The sequence below is a fragment of the Megachile rotundata genome, chromosome 2 (assembly GCF_050947335.1).
Source record: "Megachile rotundata isolate GNS110a chromosome 2, iyMegRotu1, whole genome shotgun sequence".
Lineage (NCBI taxonomy): Eukaryota > Metazoa > Arthropoda > Insecta > Hymenoptera > Megachilidae > Megachile > Megachile rotundata.
Genome location: NC_134984.1, coordinates 23590679 through 23605092, shown reverse-complemented (window position 1 = coordinate 23605092; position 14414 = coordinate 23590679). Strand labels below are relative to the sequence as shown.

At 32.4% G+C, this 14414-nt stretch overlaps 1 protein-coding gene across 6 annotated transcripts; it reads right to left on the bottom strand.

Annotated features, from left to right (window-relative positions):
• Window positions 1-149: 149 nt before the first annotated feature.
• Window positions 150-13673, bottom strand: Pfk (ATP-dependent 6-phosphofructokinase). 6 transcript variants are annotated; one of them, XM_076542308.1, is made up of 19 exons: window positions 9067-9169; window positions 8790-8983; window positions 8581-8706; window positions 8234-8354; window positions 8002-8153; window positions 7748-7937; window positions 7479-7689; window positions 7169-7277; window positions 5609-5797; window positions 5306-5496; window positions 5143-5218; window positions 4910-4936; window positions 4778-4798; window positions 4467-4568; window positions 4191-4397; window positions 3951-4103; window positions 3561-3885; window positions 3245-3467; window positions 150-3148 (listed from the first exon to the last, which is right to left on the bottom strand). In XM_076542308.1, the coding sequence occupies exons 1-19, from the start codon at window positions 9152-9154 to the stop codon at window positions 3004-3006; spliced, it is 2850 nt and encodes a 949-aa protein (XP_076398423.1). In that variant the 5' UTR covers window positions 9155-9169; the 3' UTR covers window positions 150-3003. The 6 variants fall into 6 exon arrangements, with proteins under 6 accessions (XP_076398423.1, XP_012149348.2, XP_012149350.2 ...); XM_012293958.2 differs by lacking the exon at window positions 7169-7277 and adding an exon at window positions 6285-6393; XM_012293960.2 differs by lacking the exons at window positions 4778-4798; window positions 7169-7277 and adding an exon at window positions 6285-6393.
• Window positions 13674-14414: the final 741 nt, after the last annotated feature.

Here is a 14414-nt window from a genome sequence, read left to right as displayed (position 1 = left end):
ATACAAATACTCAGTTGTTTCGAAGTGCGACAGAATCGCGGTACATAATTGTAGTAAGTACATATGTAAGATCTTTTCTGAAACGAATTTATTCCATTTGGGATATTAAAGCCGATCATAAATGGAGTAGTATTAAAATACTCGTGCAATAACTTTATAAGATATATTTTATTGATAATATTAGGTACATTTTAAGTGGTCACGACATTTTTATACATACACAATATATGTATCTGTTTTTTAAAATGTGCTATTACCACGTGTAACTGGCGATATTCTGAATTTTCGTTAAATAAACCATAGTAATATAGCGAAAATACATATTCAATATTTCGATGTCGAAAGAAAATAATTTTTGATCACTATACATCGCGTACCACAGATACACGGTAAATTCATTGATCAACAATGATTCGAAAATATATCTCTTCTGTAATCGTAAAAATAATATAATTTTTCAACGTTATATTTTTATTACATTAATAAGCGTTAGAGGTACGAATATCAACGCTCGTGGATTTGTACATTGTGTTTGTATCAGCGCGCAATTAGCAATGGGGCGGGTACGTGGATTCATTCTTTCTTTCTATGTATTTGAGTGAACACATACGATATATGATCAAATTTGAAATTTGCACATAAATTTTTATAAAATACATTATGCACACAATAAATTTCTATTTATGTGTAGAGGCGGATCTATGCATGGATTAAGCGATAATCATTATGTTACTTGTAACTTCGTTATTGCTTCTTATAATATTGTGACTCTTAACAGTTTCATAAAGTACGATAACATTTAATGCTCTATTAAATCACTATCCACCCCCACTTTAATAAATGAACCGGTTTAAGTACCATTTAAATCCTACTCTCGTGATTAGGCCTCATAAATGTATATTTTTAACAGTCATACATGACGTACGAAGGCGATGCAAGTCCTTCGTAATTTTCAAATTGTTTCGATGATATCTTTAAAAAACAATTAATTTCCATGTTTAATCATCTGTTTTTAACAATATTATGAGTTCCATTCGTATGCTTATTAACAACATCTATTGTCACAGCATCTTTCTAAACCATTTGCATTGCTAGTAACAGTTTTAAATAAGCAGCCTGTGCAAATGTCTGTTCTTTAATTTAAATACGTACGTATCTTCGTTATTAACCTATTTTAGGACTCAATGACTCAAAGTACAGTATCGTACTTTTCATGCAATATCGTAGTCTATTACAAGAGTTGTTCTGTAATTTAAATAAATATTTCATCGATCAACAGATGTATCAATGAAATTATTATACGTATATGTTTCATAAACTAGAAAAATGATGATAGAGTCTTTCCTAAAGAGTCTTTCAATTTCTATAAATGTTACGTAAATCGAACGTGTGTACTCAGTCCTTTGTTAAAAATATTTTCCATGTATACGTTTGAAATCGGATAATTTTTATTTAACGTTATCTTTGACGAAGAATTCACTAATCGAATTCACAAACATGAATTTAGTTCATGAAGGATTTCTTTACGTTAGAATGAGTTACTTGATTCTAAAATTGGATAGGTATCGTAAACTTACGCTCGAGGAAATAATCGTGAGCTTAGTTTAGTAACTTGATCACTCGATGGGATAAATATATGCGAATACACGAGTATAATAATAACACGAATTAAATCTAAATATTCTTGTGGTCACAAGCCTTAAATCTTAGCAAAATCTTTTAACGTTACATGCAACTAGCACGACTTAGGTATTTTCTTTGTCCTAAGTATCGTTTTGTCGTTGCAAATTATGTTTTGAGGTAGACAAGTATATTCTTCGAATAGCTTTTCATAGCTATGGGTAAAGCTAAACCAAATAGTAAGTTTTCATTAAAGAAAAATGCCACATTATGTTTAATTTTACATCTTAGTAGACCACGAATATAACCTAGTATATTTATTCGCAAAGTAGTAAAGTAGCCATGAAAGCTGTAGTTTAATTTATAAACCATGTTACAACTGAATTTTAGCAATGGACCAATTAATGTCCTCTAAAAGCATTGTCGTTCTAACGAATTTCACTGAAAGCTACATAAAAAATTAGGTATTAAAGATGTCATGCACTTGCAAAATTTGTATAATTGCGATGCAATTATTTTAATACGTATCAACTTTCTAAGTTGATAAGAGCGAACGGTCGTAAAATCTAAAACTGGAAGTTATCGGATTTAAAGTGTTATGTCAAAAGATTTCTTTTATAGCATTTTTTCTTCATCCTCGTTATCACCGCGTTCACATATGCTTTTCCTATCTTTAATGCTCCTTCGGTTTAATACAGCATTTCCATGCTATGCATTTCCATGTATATTGAATTAATACTTATGTCTTTGTTTTTGCTATTTTCAAAACTTATACATATATATGTACATGTATATGAATTGCAATAAATGTTTAACACTGATCGTTATAACAATATAATCTTTCATTGTTATTAATAAAAATGCGGTGTAGATGTCGTACTAACACATTTTACTTTCTTATATTACTATGTAGATATAGCTTACCTCCACGATATTCAGGTACTGTTTTTGTACCTCCTCACATATCAATTTAAACTGTGTTCAAAATATACGAATTTTATCTATCCGAAACAAAATGTTAATCTATATTCTCGATCATGGCAACAATATGTGATAATTTGCTATTTATTTAATTTGTTCACATTTAAAATTTTTAGTATGCGTTTCGTTACTAAACAATTAAATATACAGATGAGAAGTATACGTATACATTGCGATTTCATACAAATCGCTTAAAATACTTCGCGTATATTAAATTCCGCAGAATATAATATTCTACGATTTATGCGTCTAAAATTTGATCATACTTTTCATAAATAACAACGGAACATGATCATAATGCCATACAATACTGTTCAACGAAATCTACAATTTTTACAGTTAACTGCGTACATCTTATGGAACATTACCTTTTACCACGTATCATAACATGTAATTGTTAGCTTAAACGAGAGGTGGATCATTTTCAAGGTCCATTTCTTCGACAGTTATATACAGTCCTTCTTCTTCGTACGTGGACTCGTGCTTCGCTAAGACCTTGAGTAATGGTCGCAGTTTCATCCACCATTGATATGTTGGAATGCGATGTCTATAAATTGTACGGATTATTTTAAATTGAAAGAAATACCAATGTAACTTTTCCCAATGAATGAATTCGTAATTTATATTATATCGTATTACTTACTCAAAATCGGTAACTTCAATAAGTTCCGTAAACGGTGTAAATCTGTATTGTCTTCGGACTATACCAATCATAACTGCAGTATCAGCTTCCATCGTTGACGTTTTTCCATCAGCAGTTGCACATTTCTTTAGTTGATTGCTAAACCATTCTACAGCTTTAGAACCCATTTTTGTACCAAGGTTACGATCAAATGGAGTCGGTGAACCACCTTGTTGCATATGACCTACAATAAATTTTATCGTTTGTTAATAATTCTTGCACAAAAATGCAACAAAACGAAATCAAATAAGCTGAATTAATTATTATAATTGCGTACCAATAATATTCATCCTACAGCTAAACAGGCCTTTTCCTTCTTCACTAAAAAGTCTCTGCATGAAATCTGTATTATAATTCAAATTAGCATTTTCATTCCTCAGGATAAGACCTCTTTGTACACCTTCAGACATCTTCGCAGCCATCGCAATGACATCCTGATTTATGTCTTTGATGTTAAATTTTTCTTCAAAAATGTATGCCGCATCCGCACCTCCAGCTAATCCAGCAACAGTTGCTAAATATCCACAAAATCCTCCCATGGTTTCGATAATAAATACTCGACGTTTTGTACCCTGTGCTGACTGACGAATTCGATCGCAAATCTAAAAATAATTCATAAATATACATGAATCAGTCATCATATCAATTTGCCTATTATCAAACTTACCTCTGTAATTTCGTTTAGAGCAGTATCGCAACCTAACGAAAATTCAGTTCCTGGTACGTTGTTACTAATAGTTGCTGGAATCATAGCGATGGGCATTCGGAATTCTTCGTACTTATCCCTAGCTTTGTAGAAGGTAAGTGCCGTTTGATAACCCTTCCGAAGTAATTAACAGTTTTATAGTGCACAACTGATTTAAACCGAAAAAATATATGATACACAAACGGCGAAAACAAATATTACCTCAAATCCTCCTATAATTAGTAAAGCTTGAATTCCATATTCTTTAAGTTTCTGAGCAATTTGCGGTAACTGATCTTCTTTGGGTGGAGCTCGCTTGGTTCCTAAATAAGCACCACCTTGTGCTACCCAACCAGTGACTGAGGGCCAGTCCATTAATTTAAACTTTCCAGCCATCAGACCTAATATTCCGTCGCAAATACCGTAAACCTGAAAGTATAAACCATAAAATTTGTGTTGCCAACAAGGAAAACGAACATTAATTATAAAATATTATACCTTGTCACCGCGATAGATACAATTTCTAACGAACGAACGCACTGCCGCGTTCATACCGCAAGAAGGAGAACCGATATGCATTACTGCTAAAGTATAATGATCCTGGAACAAAATTCTGTGTTAAAGTCGCAACTGGAATCACGTTTATTCATGCAACGTGCATATAGAAAAAAAGAAGACATTCCATATTTTAATATCCAACACGAGGCATTAAACGATGCTTGTATTTATTTACATCCTAGCGAAACATTTGCTGCATAGAAAAAGAAGGTATATGATAATATTATGATTTATAAGGTTGGTTAACTCACTTGTCCACACAAAGTGAATTGCTAATTTAACAGAGAAATATGAAAATGTTAGAAAGGCTATACTATGAGGCATCAAAATAAAATGTTCAGCACAAATATGTACATTTATAATTTCTTTTTCAACAAATTTACCTTCGTTAATGTGGGGCCATTACTTTCCTGAAGCAGTATTAAATAATACATGTAATAGAAGTAAGATTCCACCTCGTTAAAATTTATACGGTAGAACAAAAAACCTTCAAACTACTTCCATATGTTATTTCTCAAAGTTTAATAGATCAGATTTTAGTTATGGTTTATTAAAAGATTCTACAGAAGGTTTTTAGTTCGTTCTTAATTTTAATATTATATGCAAAACAACATACTTTACTCGGATCATGATCCACAGGTGCTTTTAGACGCGTCAACATTTTGTATGTTTCCAGATTACGAGCAAAGCCTCTGAAAATATTTATAAAGTAAAGTATACTGGAATACGTAAACTATGATATATATTATCGAACAAAAAGTTTCGTGATCATAGCATACTTTCCACGAAGTTGCACAGCCAGCTCCCAATTTTTATCAGCCATAGCATGTGCTACTGCTTTGGTACGACGAACGCATTCCATAAGTGGTAATCTAACTGCTTGATTACCATCCAGCGTTACAACACACGCTTCGGTTTCAGGGGTTGCTTCCATCAAAGCCATCACCGCTTCAGCTCCCATCCGACAACCCTAAGTACCGCGATTGAATTTGATACTTAATGAATTAAATTAAATTAAATGTGATACTCAATGAATTAAAGAAGAAAGAGTGTATTAATAATATGTTCTAATAAAAACTAACCAGAACTCTGTCGAAAGCTGATGGATTGCCACCTCTTTGAACATGACCAAGAACAGTAATTCTAGTATCCTGTTGCAATTTATCTACGACAACCTTATGAACTTTTTCAGCAGTGATTGGTTCACCATTTCTATCTACTGCACCTTCTGCTACAATGATAATATTAAGTCGTTGGCCAGTGAGTCTCTCCTAAAAAAATTCATATTACAACTTATTACGACTGATCAAAAATAAAAAAAGCATCATTTATTAGATAAATCTAGTACAACAAATAATTGAAGATATACCGAATAAAATGAAAAATAAACATTAATACATTACCATATAAAAATCTGTAACACTTTTACTTAAACTTAAAAACTGTTTCTCATAACTAAACCAAACATTTAATTAGTCAACATTAACAAGGAATGAATAACGTATACATGAATTTTGTTAAATCGATGAAATTATATACTGTACTGGGAAAGAAATAAAAATTCTTAATGCAATAAATTTGTTATTAAACAGAAAAAAACTAAATTGCAATCAATGTAAAACAATTATTACTCCATCTATCTTTAACTGAATTGATAAAACGCAAATTTAAACGTGATCATAATCGTAACAAGCAACGAAATGTACAAGTGATTCGATGGAACCGTTTAAAAAATTATAAAAAAAATTATTTGCGAACCTGCAACAACTTTTTGCACAGCTTGCTTGGCCAATCCTGTTCAGGTGGCCATTCTGGGATGAACACAAAATCAGCTTCACAGCATATGGCTGTCACTAGAGCCAGGTAACTGTAATAGTATGTTATAAAAACTAGCTACAAATATCAGATAATGTAAGAATGTTAAGAACTATAATGAAGTTGAAAATCAATGGCTTTTACTTTTAAATTAACAAAATATAAATATAATTAAAACGACGTTATTCTTAAAAGAATGAAATTTTATAATTAGCATAATATCGTAGTTCACCTAGTTAAAAACTAGCATACTTTTATTTGTTTACAATAATTTAACTACTCTGGTAAAGGAGCAGACACAGTTTGAAAGTAAATAATGAAATTCAATGAAATACAACGATAGCCGATGAGCTTTATATCATACATGTTTTCTTTCTCGACAATAGTAAAGTAATTCACCAAGGACGTGCCTGTTGCACAGCTTTACAAAGCTTCTCGACCCAATCATCTGACGGCGGTGCTTCAGGTATAAAGCAATAACATGCTTCTGTAGACAAACTTGACGCTAACGTCAAATACCTGAAAGGCTTTGCTCTTTAATTAATCTTTACTAAATTAAATTGGCTTACTAAAAATTGTTTATGTTATTTATTCGATGGTGATCTTTATTATTATCAAGATGTAAGAATTTTAATTAATTGTTCATTTTTGTGTTTTATTGTAAAAAGAAACAGATGTAAGATTAGATAACACTTCTTTCTTAACACGAGCAACACAAGGAAGCAACCAAAGATATGTGTAAAAACAAATATGACTAAATTTGTTAAATTAAGTTAGAGGGGAGAAAACACTGTGACAGAAATTTAGACAGTTTGTAATCAACGTGCCTGCTCCAATTTTTTACACAGTTTATCAGGCCAGTCAACAGGTGGTGGTGATTCTGGGCAGAAAACATAGTCTGCTTCTGCAGCTAAAGCACCCACAATCGCCAGATACCTATCCAAAAGTTTATTGAACTTGTAAAGTGTAATTGAAACTATCTGTTTTCTAGCTTCACCATAAACATTATTTTAACAACTAATGCCATTTCGTCGCTAAAATGTCACATTTTTTGAAACATAATTTACTAAAGGTATCATTTTTCTTTTTCCACAAAATGTCAAAGGATTTATTAACAGGACATAACAATCAACTCACCCACAATGGCGACCCATAACTTCCATAATAAATGTTCTTTGATGGGAATAAGCAGTACTAACAATAGCGTCGATACTTTCAATGATACGATGTAACGCAGAATCCGTGCCGATAGTCATATCAGTTCCACAAAAATCGTTATCGATAGAACCTACCAAACCCACTATATGCAAGTGCAGGTATTTTTCTGCCTGTTCTGAAGTTATTTCACCTAAACAAAAACTAAGTATTAATAGATTGATATAACGCGAACAACAATTCTTTCTTACCTGCTTCTGCTAATTCTTTTAATAAATCGGACCATTCCTCTTTAAAAAGGTTTGCACCAGTAAGAGAACCATCACCACCAATTACTACTAAATTAGTTATACCGCGAACTACTAAATTTTTTGCAGCTTTCCTTCTGCCTGCACGTTCCCTAAATTCTGTGCATCGAGCAGAACCTATTACTGTACCACCCTAAAACATATAATTCTTACAGTTATGCCATATTAAAAAAAAAATATAGAATAAAAATACATACCCTATGAATAATACATGACACAGATGACCAAGTAGCTTCCACAATGTTATTTCCACCATCTACCATTCCCTGATAACCTTCTTTAATGAAAAATACTTTACATCCTAAATAAATACCCATTCTAACAACTGCTCTGACAGCAGCATTCATTCCTATTAAACAAATTGCAATGAAAACATAGTATAAATTATAACATATCTATGTGTCATTTAAGAAAGACCAAATTTTTTACCTTGAGAATCACCTCCGCTAGTAAAGACAGCTATGCCTTTACCTTTATGACTACCAGGCTTTATAAACCTTTGCGCTGCTAAATCTTCTGCCATTTTTGAACTGCACTTCCAGGTACGATTCTATAATGTATGAATTATTATACATGCAAATTATTATTGCATTTTTAAATATAATTTAGTATAAATAAAAAACTTTATTATTTTGCTGTTTTTCACAATAGTAATATAACACTGTTTAATTTTTGCTATTATTATTTGTCGAGTATCTTTATAATTTTAGTATATCGTGCTCATGAATTCTTCAAAATCATTGCATATCGACAAATTTTAATTTAGTTGCAATTACGATAGATATGTCAGGAAAAGAATATGCTTCAGACTCGTCGAATGGTTCGTCTATATCTATTTCCATGTCATAACAAAAACTGATGGGGACACCCTTTGCAGTAGGAACAAAGCTGTGCGAAAACATCTATTGCAAATTTTTATCAAATCATTAAAAGCTGAATATATGAAAATAGAAACATATTACAATTCATTAACGACTTAGTTTACCTGTGGAAAAACCACTGACAATCTCATGTTTTCGACATTAATTTTTTTTTTTCTTTCAACACTATATTCAATTTGACGTAAGATCGATTCACTTCTTCCAGACATTCTATCTGATTCTGTATTTTTTGTAGATACTTTACTTCTTGTAGATGTTTTACTTCGCATAGAAGTATTAGACAAATAATCATTTTTACCTAACCAAATGTTAATGTTATTTTCTAAGATCTTTATTAATCTTAAATTGTTTTTCAAGACAATTTTATAGTTAAAATATTACTTTCTGTTAGGCATAAGAGAGAAGACTTCTCTTCTAGTTTGTCCTTGAATGTACAAGAACACTGTTTATTTTCGTGATTCATAGACATGTTTTCATAAAAATATACAATAAATTTAAACGAAGATAATTTATTAAAATTTACATGAAATATAACCTTAAACAATGAAATGTATATACAGTACTGACAATATAAATCTAGATTCTAACAATCCTCATTCATTGCATGAACATAGTAGATAATTTTACATTTGTACAGTTACTTTTTTCGCAATTAAAAATAGAATACATTGTTATTGTGATAGACGTATTGTTAGGTTGGAAATTAAATTATACGTGCATAACGTTATTTTAATAATAATTGCATAATGGTCATTCGCAATGATAAAATATGTAACATGAAATTGATGTAATAAATTATGTAAAATAAAGATTTCTTTTTACATTGTGTAATAAAATTATAATGTACCAAAGTATGTAAATAAAGTTAAATAATAGATAACACATTAGAAATACGCGCTCAAAGGACATTGCAACACGAGTTCTTCGATAGTCCTTCATATTTTAAAATAAAATAATACATGCACAAACAATCAATGGAATCTGGCACAGCCTCAAAAAATACTGTGCATCAAAACATCAGAACGACAGTAATAAGGTATAGATCATCGGAATTTGATTGTTGAAGTAACATGAACTTGCTGCTTAAAAATAACAATTCGAAGGATTTATATTAATTTGAAAAGTAAATGGATCAATTACATAAAAAGTGATTAGATTCATTAAAAGATTAATCAAGATTGATCATTTATTGAAATGTGTATACAAGGTAACGTCATCTTGTCAGTGATAATTTTTTGAGAGCTCGTTCTCGTTAAAAATTAATGGAAATATATGAAATCTTTATATCACTCACCGAACGAATATATATCCAAACGCAACGAAAAATGAAATAGAAACAATTCTCTTTCTAGATCAAATCCCACACTGCATTCGCGATTTCAGAAACAAACGTCAGACACCTCTCACACGTCTCGGGTCTGACTAAACCTGAAGGTGACCTTTACGTGTGCTTCTGCACGAAACCCCCACCAATAAAACGGTCAACTCTCTATACATCCCACTCTCGGTAAAATTAAATTTAGGAAACGTTCGTAGATGGTGTTAGTGATACACGCATCAACCAATAACGTTTCTTCCTCGGAAATTATAGAAATTTTTGAATCCTGCCTGGTACAATTTTTTTATATTTAAAACACGTACAAGTTTACGTTAGACGGAAATAAGCTAACTGGAACATATAAATACGTCCTTCTTTTTCTTGCGAGCTTGAAAGCACTAAAAAAAGTCCGCTTCGATCGTCATTTTCACTACTCAAAGTTATCGACATACATATACGATTATTGATAGTTAACGTAACTTGATTCTATTAATAGTAAAATACGCTTTATCAAAAATTGTATATTTCTGCTACTCTTGTAATTTTATCGAGTCTATTTCATGCGTGTTTTCATTATATTCCTACAGTTTCAATAAATCGATTGAAATAACATTCCTTGGTCTGTTCGATACACGGAAATTAAATAGCAATTTAAAAATGGCAAAATAACGAGTCAGAGTATCATTTTTTTCCTACATATGATCCTCGAGAATGGACAAATAATGTATTGCTTTGCGACCAATTGCCACGTGCGTAGTTCTATTTTATCACACAGTTTCGAAACGTCGTAGACACGTTTCGTATTTAAATTAAATTATCGATTTTAGTTACCGAACAAAAAAGTTATTTGCTCGACTTTTTTCATACTAATCAACATGGTAGCATAAAAAGTAGGAACTACGCAAAATATCACTTATGCAAAATTTGTTTTTACTATGTTCAGTTTGTTCTAATACGTACGCGCATAACGAAATAGCTAACGAATAGGAAACGAAGACTTCGAGTTCGATTTCCGATAAAAGTGTATGTACCTTCCCTATTTTTTATGTAACCAGTAACCTAATCACTGCTATTTTTTACTTTTTCTCGTTTTCATTGTCACTGTCCACATTTTGTAATCTATCGATTGAATCTAAAAAAACTAAATAAATCGACACGAAGAATATGAGGATTCATACGTTGATATTTGTTAAAAGCCAAATAAATTATTGTATTTTTTTGTAAGCGAATATACAAACATACATGTTCTTGTATAGACTTTGGAAGTTAACAAGATGTAAAAAGACATCGTAAAACTACTTCAATGCTACATTCTTAATTCCATTTATCGATACAGAATTATCAAAAACGTTTTAATATTGTTTTTCAAAGTGTGATCAGACCATCGTGCACTATTATCCGTCTTATTCGAATCAAATGCCATTTGTTCGTTCGAGACAGCGTAAGGAAAAAGAACAAACGATTTCAGTGTACGTCCAATTAAACCTAATTACCTTACCTAAATTTATTCTAATTCTTTTCGATATTGCAATCTAATTGCAAGGAATTTTGACTGAACGATACCGAGGATAATAAATACGAAATTGGCGACGATAATAAGAAATAACGCCAATCATAACGAAGAATTCTGATAAAATACTGTAAAACGTTCGACACGTGCTCCGTAGCAGCCGAAACTAAATTTTCTCTAGTTTAAATTTAAACTATCGCAAGTTACAAGCGCTACTCAATTTCCATTACAAATAATTTGGAAGTAAGTGGTATTTTCGAGAATAATCGTTAATTTGTTGAAAAATCGTGTTTCAGTGTAACTTTATACGTATACTTCGAGAACGAATCTTCGATAAGAGTCACATAGGAACAACGAATACTGTCACGCGTTTAATCGTTCGTAACGACTTCCGTTACATCTTCGATCCTTCTAGTATAGAAATATATACGAGTAAAGTTCGTTTTAATCATCCAAGAAACTAATAAAGCATTCAACAATTCGAATAGTCATTTATTTTTCACCTTGTTTTTCATCCCCCGTATCGATACCAAAAACGGCTGTCTTCATAATCCTGACGATACTGCGAAGCAAGACACAATCGAGGTTATGTTTTCTGTTTCTTTTTTTTCGTAGACATTTTATCAGAATTTATTATTTCGTGTAAACGTTTATAATAATTATAATTTACAATTACGATGATCGATGATAAATACAAATAGAACAACATAAGTTGGGACGAGGAAATCAGGGAAAATCAGCGGATGAAATAGTTCGAGGTGGTCGGCAATGGTTAGAGCTTTCTTCTTGCGAACGAGGAGAAAGGAGATACGGAGGGAAGAACGAAGAGACGGAATAAAGAGAAAGATGGGAAAGATGTAACAAATTAAAAGGAGCATTTGTAACCGAAACGGAACGGAGGATTTTCATTATTTTGAATACACAAAAAGCGACACGAACATTTCGATAACCTCATTCTTACGTTAAACTCCGGCGATTAAATAATGAGAAAAAACTGGATAGGAATAGACCGGCAAAGGAAACGAGCGCAGGAAGGGACCAAAGTATATATTGCGAAATTGACGTTTCTTCGCGATTCTTCAAAGAAATCTTTGCTATTTTTTTTCTTACCTACCGAGTAAACTCGTTATAATAATTATTGTAAGAGAACAGTATTTATTAAAAAATCATAGTGTTCAAAAACCGAAGAAACCGTAAGCCGATAAAGTTTCCTTGATCGAATCGGATGCACAAGCGAGCATCGATGCGAATACCGAAAGTCGAAATATTTAATAAAGGCAAAACGGTTAGGAACGATATTTAAATACGACTAAAGCATAGAAAAAAAAGTTTTATAAAAGGTTCGTTCGGACCTGCTGCGCGAGACCGAGATCAGTATTAAAATGCAAATGAGTAGTTCCGCAACGTTACGAGAAGTGGACGTTGCAGCTGTCGACTGCAACATTCATCCGAACCCGCTCAGCTGGTCCATCTTTCTAATTCGATAAAGCTCTTCCTGCACTCCTTTGTCATTTATCTCATCCTTACTTCTGTTTAATCATTATTTGTATCGATAACTACTTAGAGAAAGCGTGCGCTGTCTCGCTTCAACGAATAATAATATATCAATCGTCGATTTTGTTACGAACGTTACAAGCGTACACATGAAATCTATGTAACTTCGATTGTTATCAACTGCCGATTTACGATGTAACAAGCATCGCCAAAAAAAAAAATAAAAAAAAAAAAATAAAAAAAGTTAGTCATCTTTACGGGCTACTACACCACCACCTTCTCAAAATCGACTCGTTCATTCACCTTTCCTTCGTTTTGCTCGATTTGACAAAAAAAGAAAGGACACATTGGAAAATACACATGTCAGAAAACATTTACTCATTTACCCATTTACGCGACACACATGTACATGCATAACACACGCTCACGCATACACACACGCGCGCGCGCGCGCGTTGGTAGTAATTATCGATAATCGTTACTTCCTTCTATGCGATACACATTTACGTGTAATGGTAGTAGCGTGTAGAGGGTAAGGCGCACGCGTCTAATGCATACTCTTATGAATGTATTTATGATTATAACAATAAACGAAGAATGCGTTCATCTTCTTTTTCTTTTCGTTCTACCGGCTTTAGCTGGTAAAATAGGACCCAACAATGGCGAAACATGGACCGAACCAGAGGCGGATGGCGTTGATTATCTCGTGGGTTCTGAAATCGACTTTCGTTCGGCAAAAGAATGAGAGAGTGATAAGAAAATCAAAGCGAAACATACTTAATGTTTATTTATTATCCTTTTTTAATATCGTAAAAAAGCTAACTTGGTTTTAACATAGAAACAAACGGAATCCACTTTGTATTCGATCGGCGAAAACCGACAAACTGTTTACCTAAAATTTAAGTAAAAACGTAACACTGATCTTTCGTTAACCCTCAAATAATTAGAAATACTTGATTCGTACATATATATACACATGTTAATCCGCCCCTGGACCGAACGTCTCTATCCGTTGCGCGTTCAAACGCACCGATTTCAAGTTCCATTAATCGTTAACGATGTTTCTTTCGTCCATTTTTTGAAAATGGTAACGGTACGCGTTCCTCGTTTGGAAAATTTCGGTCGAGTCGGTCGAACCCCAGGTGTTACGCGCATTTTCTTTACCGATTTTTGTTTCTTGATAAATCCGTCACCCCGTGAAACCAGGGAAGAAAAAACAGAATCTAATCTCACCACAACGATAAAACGCGGTAGAACAATCTTCCTAACGGAGTTTTCAAAGCTCATCGTTCAAATTAAAAGAACATATAGTTCGCGTTCCTCCTGCGGATCTCAAATTCAACGTTAATTCTACAATGATATATATTCCGAAAAATGATTATATATAATCGATGGAATTGCGGGAAA

Bases quoted from the DNA above. Each gene is read 5' to 3' on its own strand.
- Pfk (XM_076542308.1), bottom strand. From the start codon at position 9,154: ATGTCTATGAATCACGAAAATAAACAGTGTTCTTGTACATTCAAGGAC. The intron at 5,219-5,305 runs GTATGCTATGAT...AAATATTTTCAG, and splicing joins GCTGTGCAACTTCGTGGAAA to AGGCTTTGCTCGTAATCTGG. The intron at 3,468-3,560 runs GTACGCAATTAT...AATTTATTGTAG, and splicing joins CTGTAGGATGAATATTATTG to GTCATATGCAACAAGGTGGT.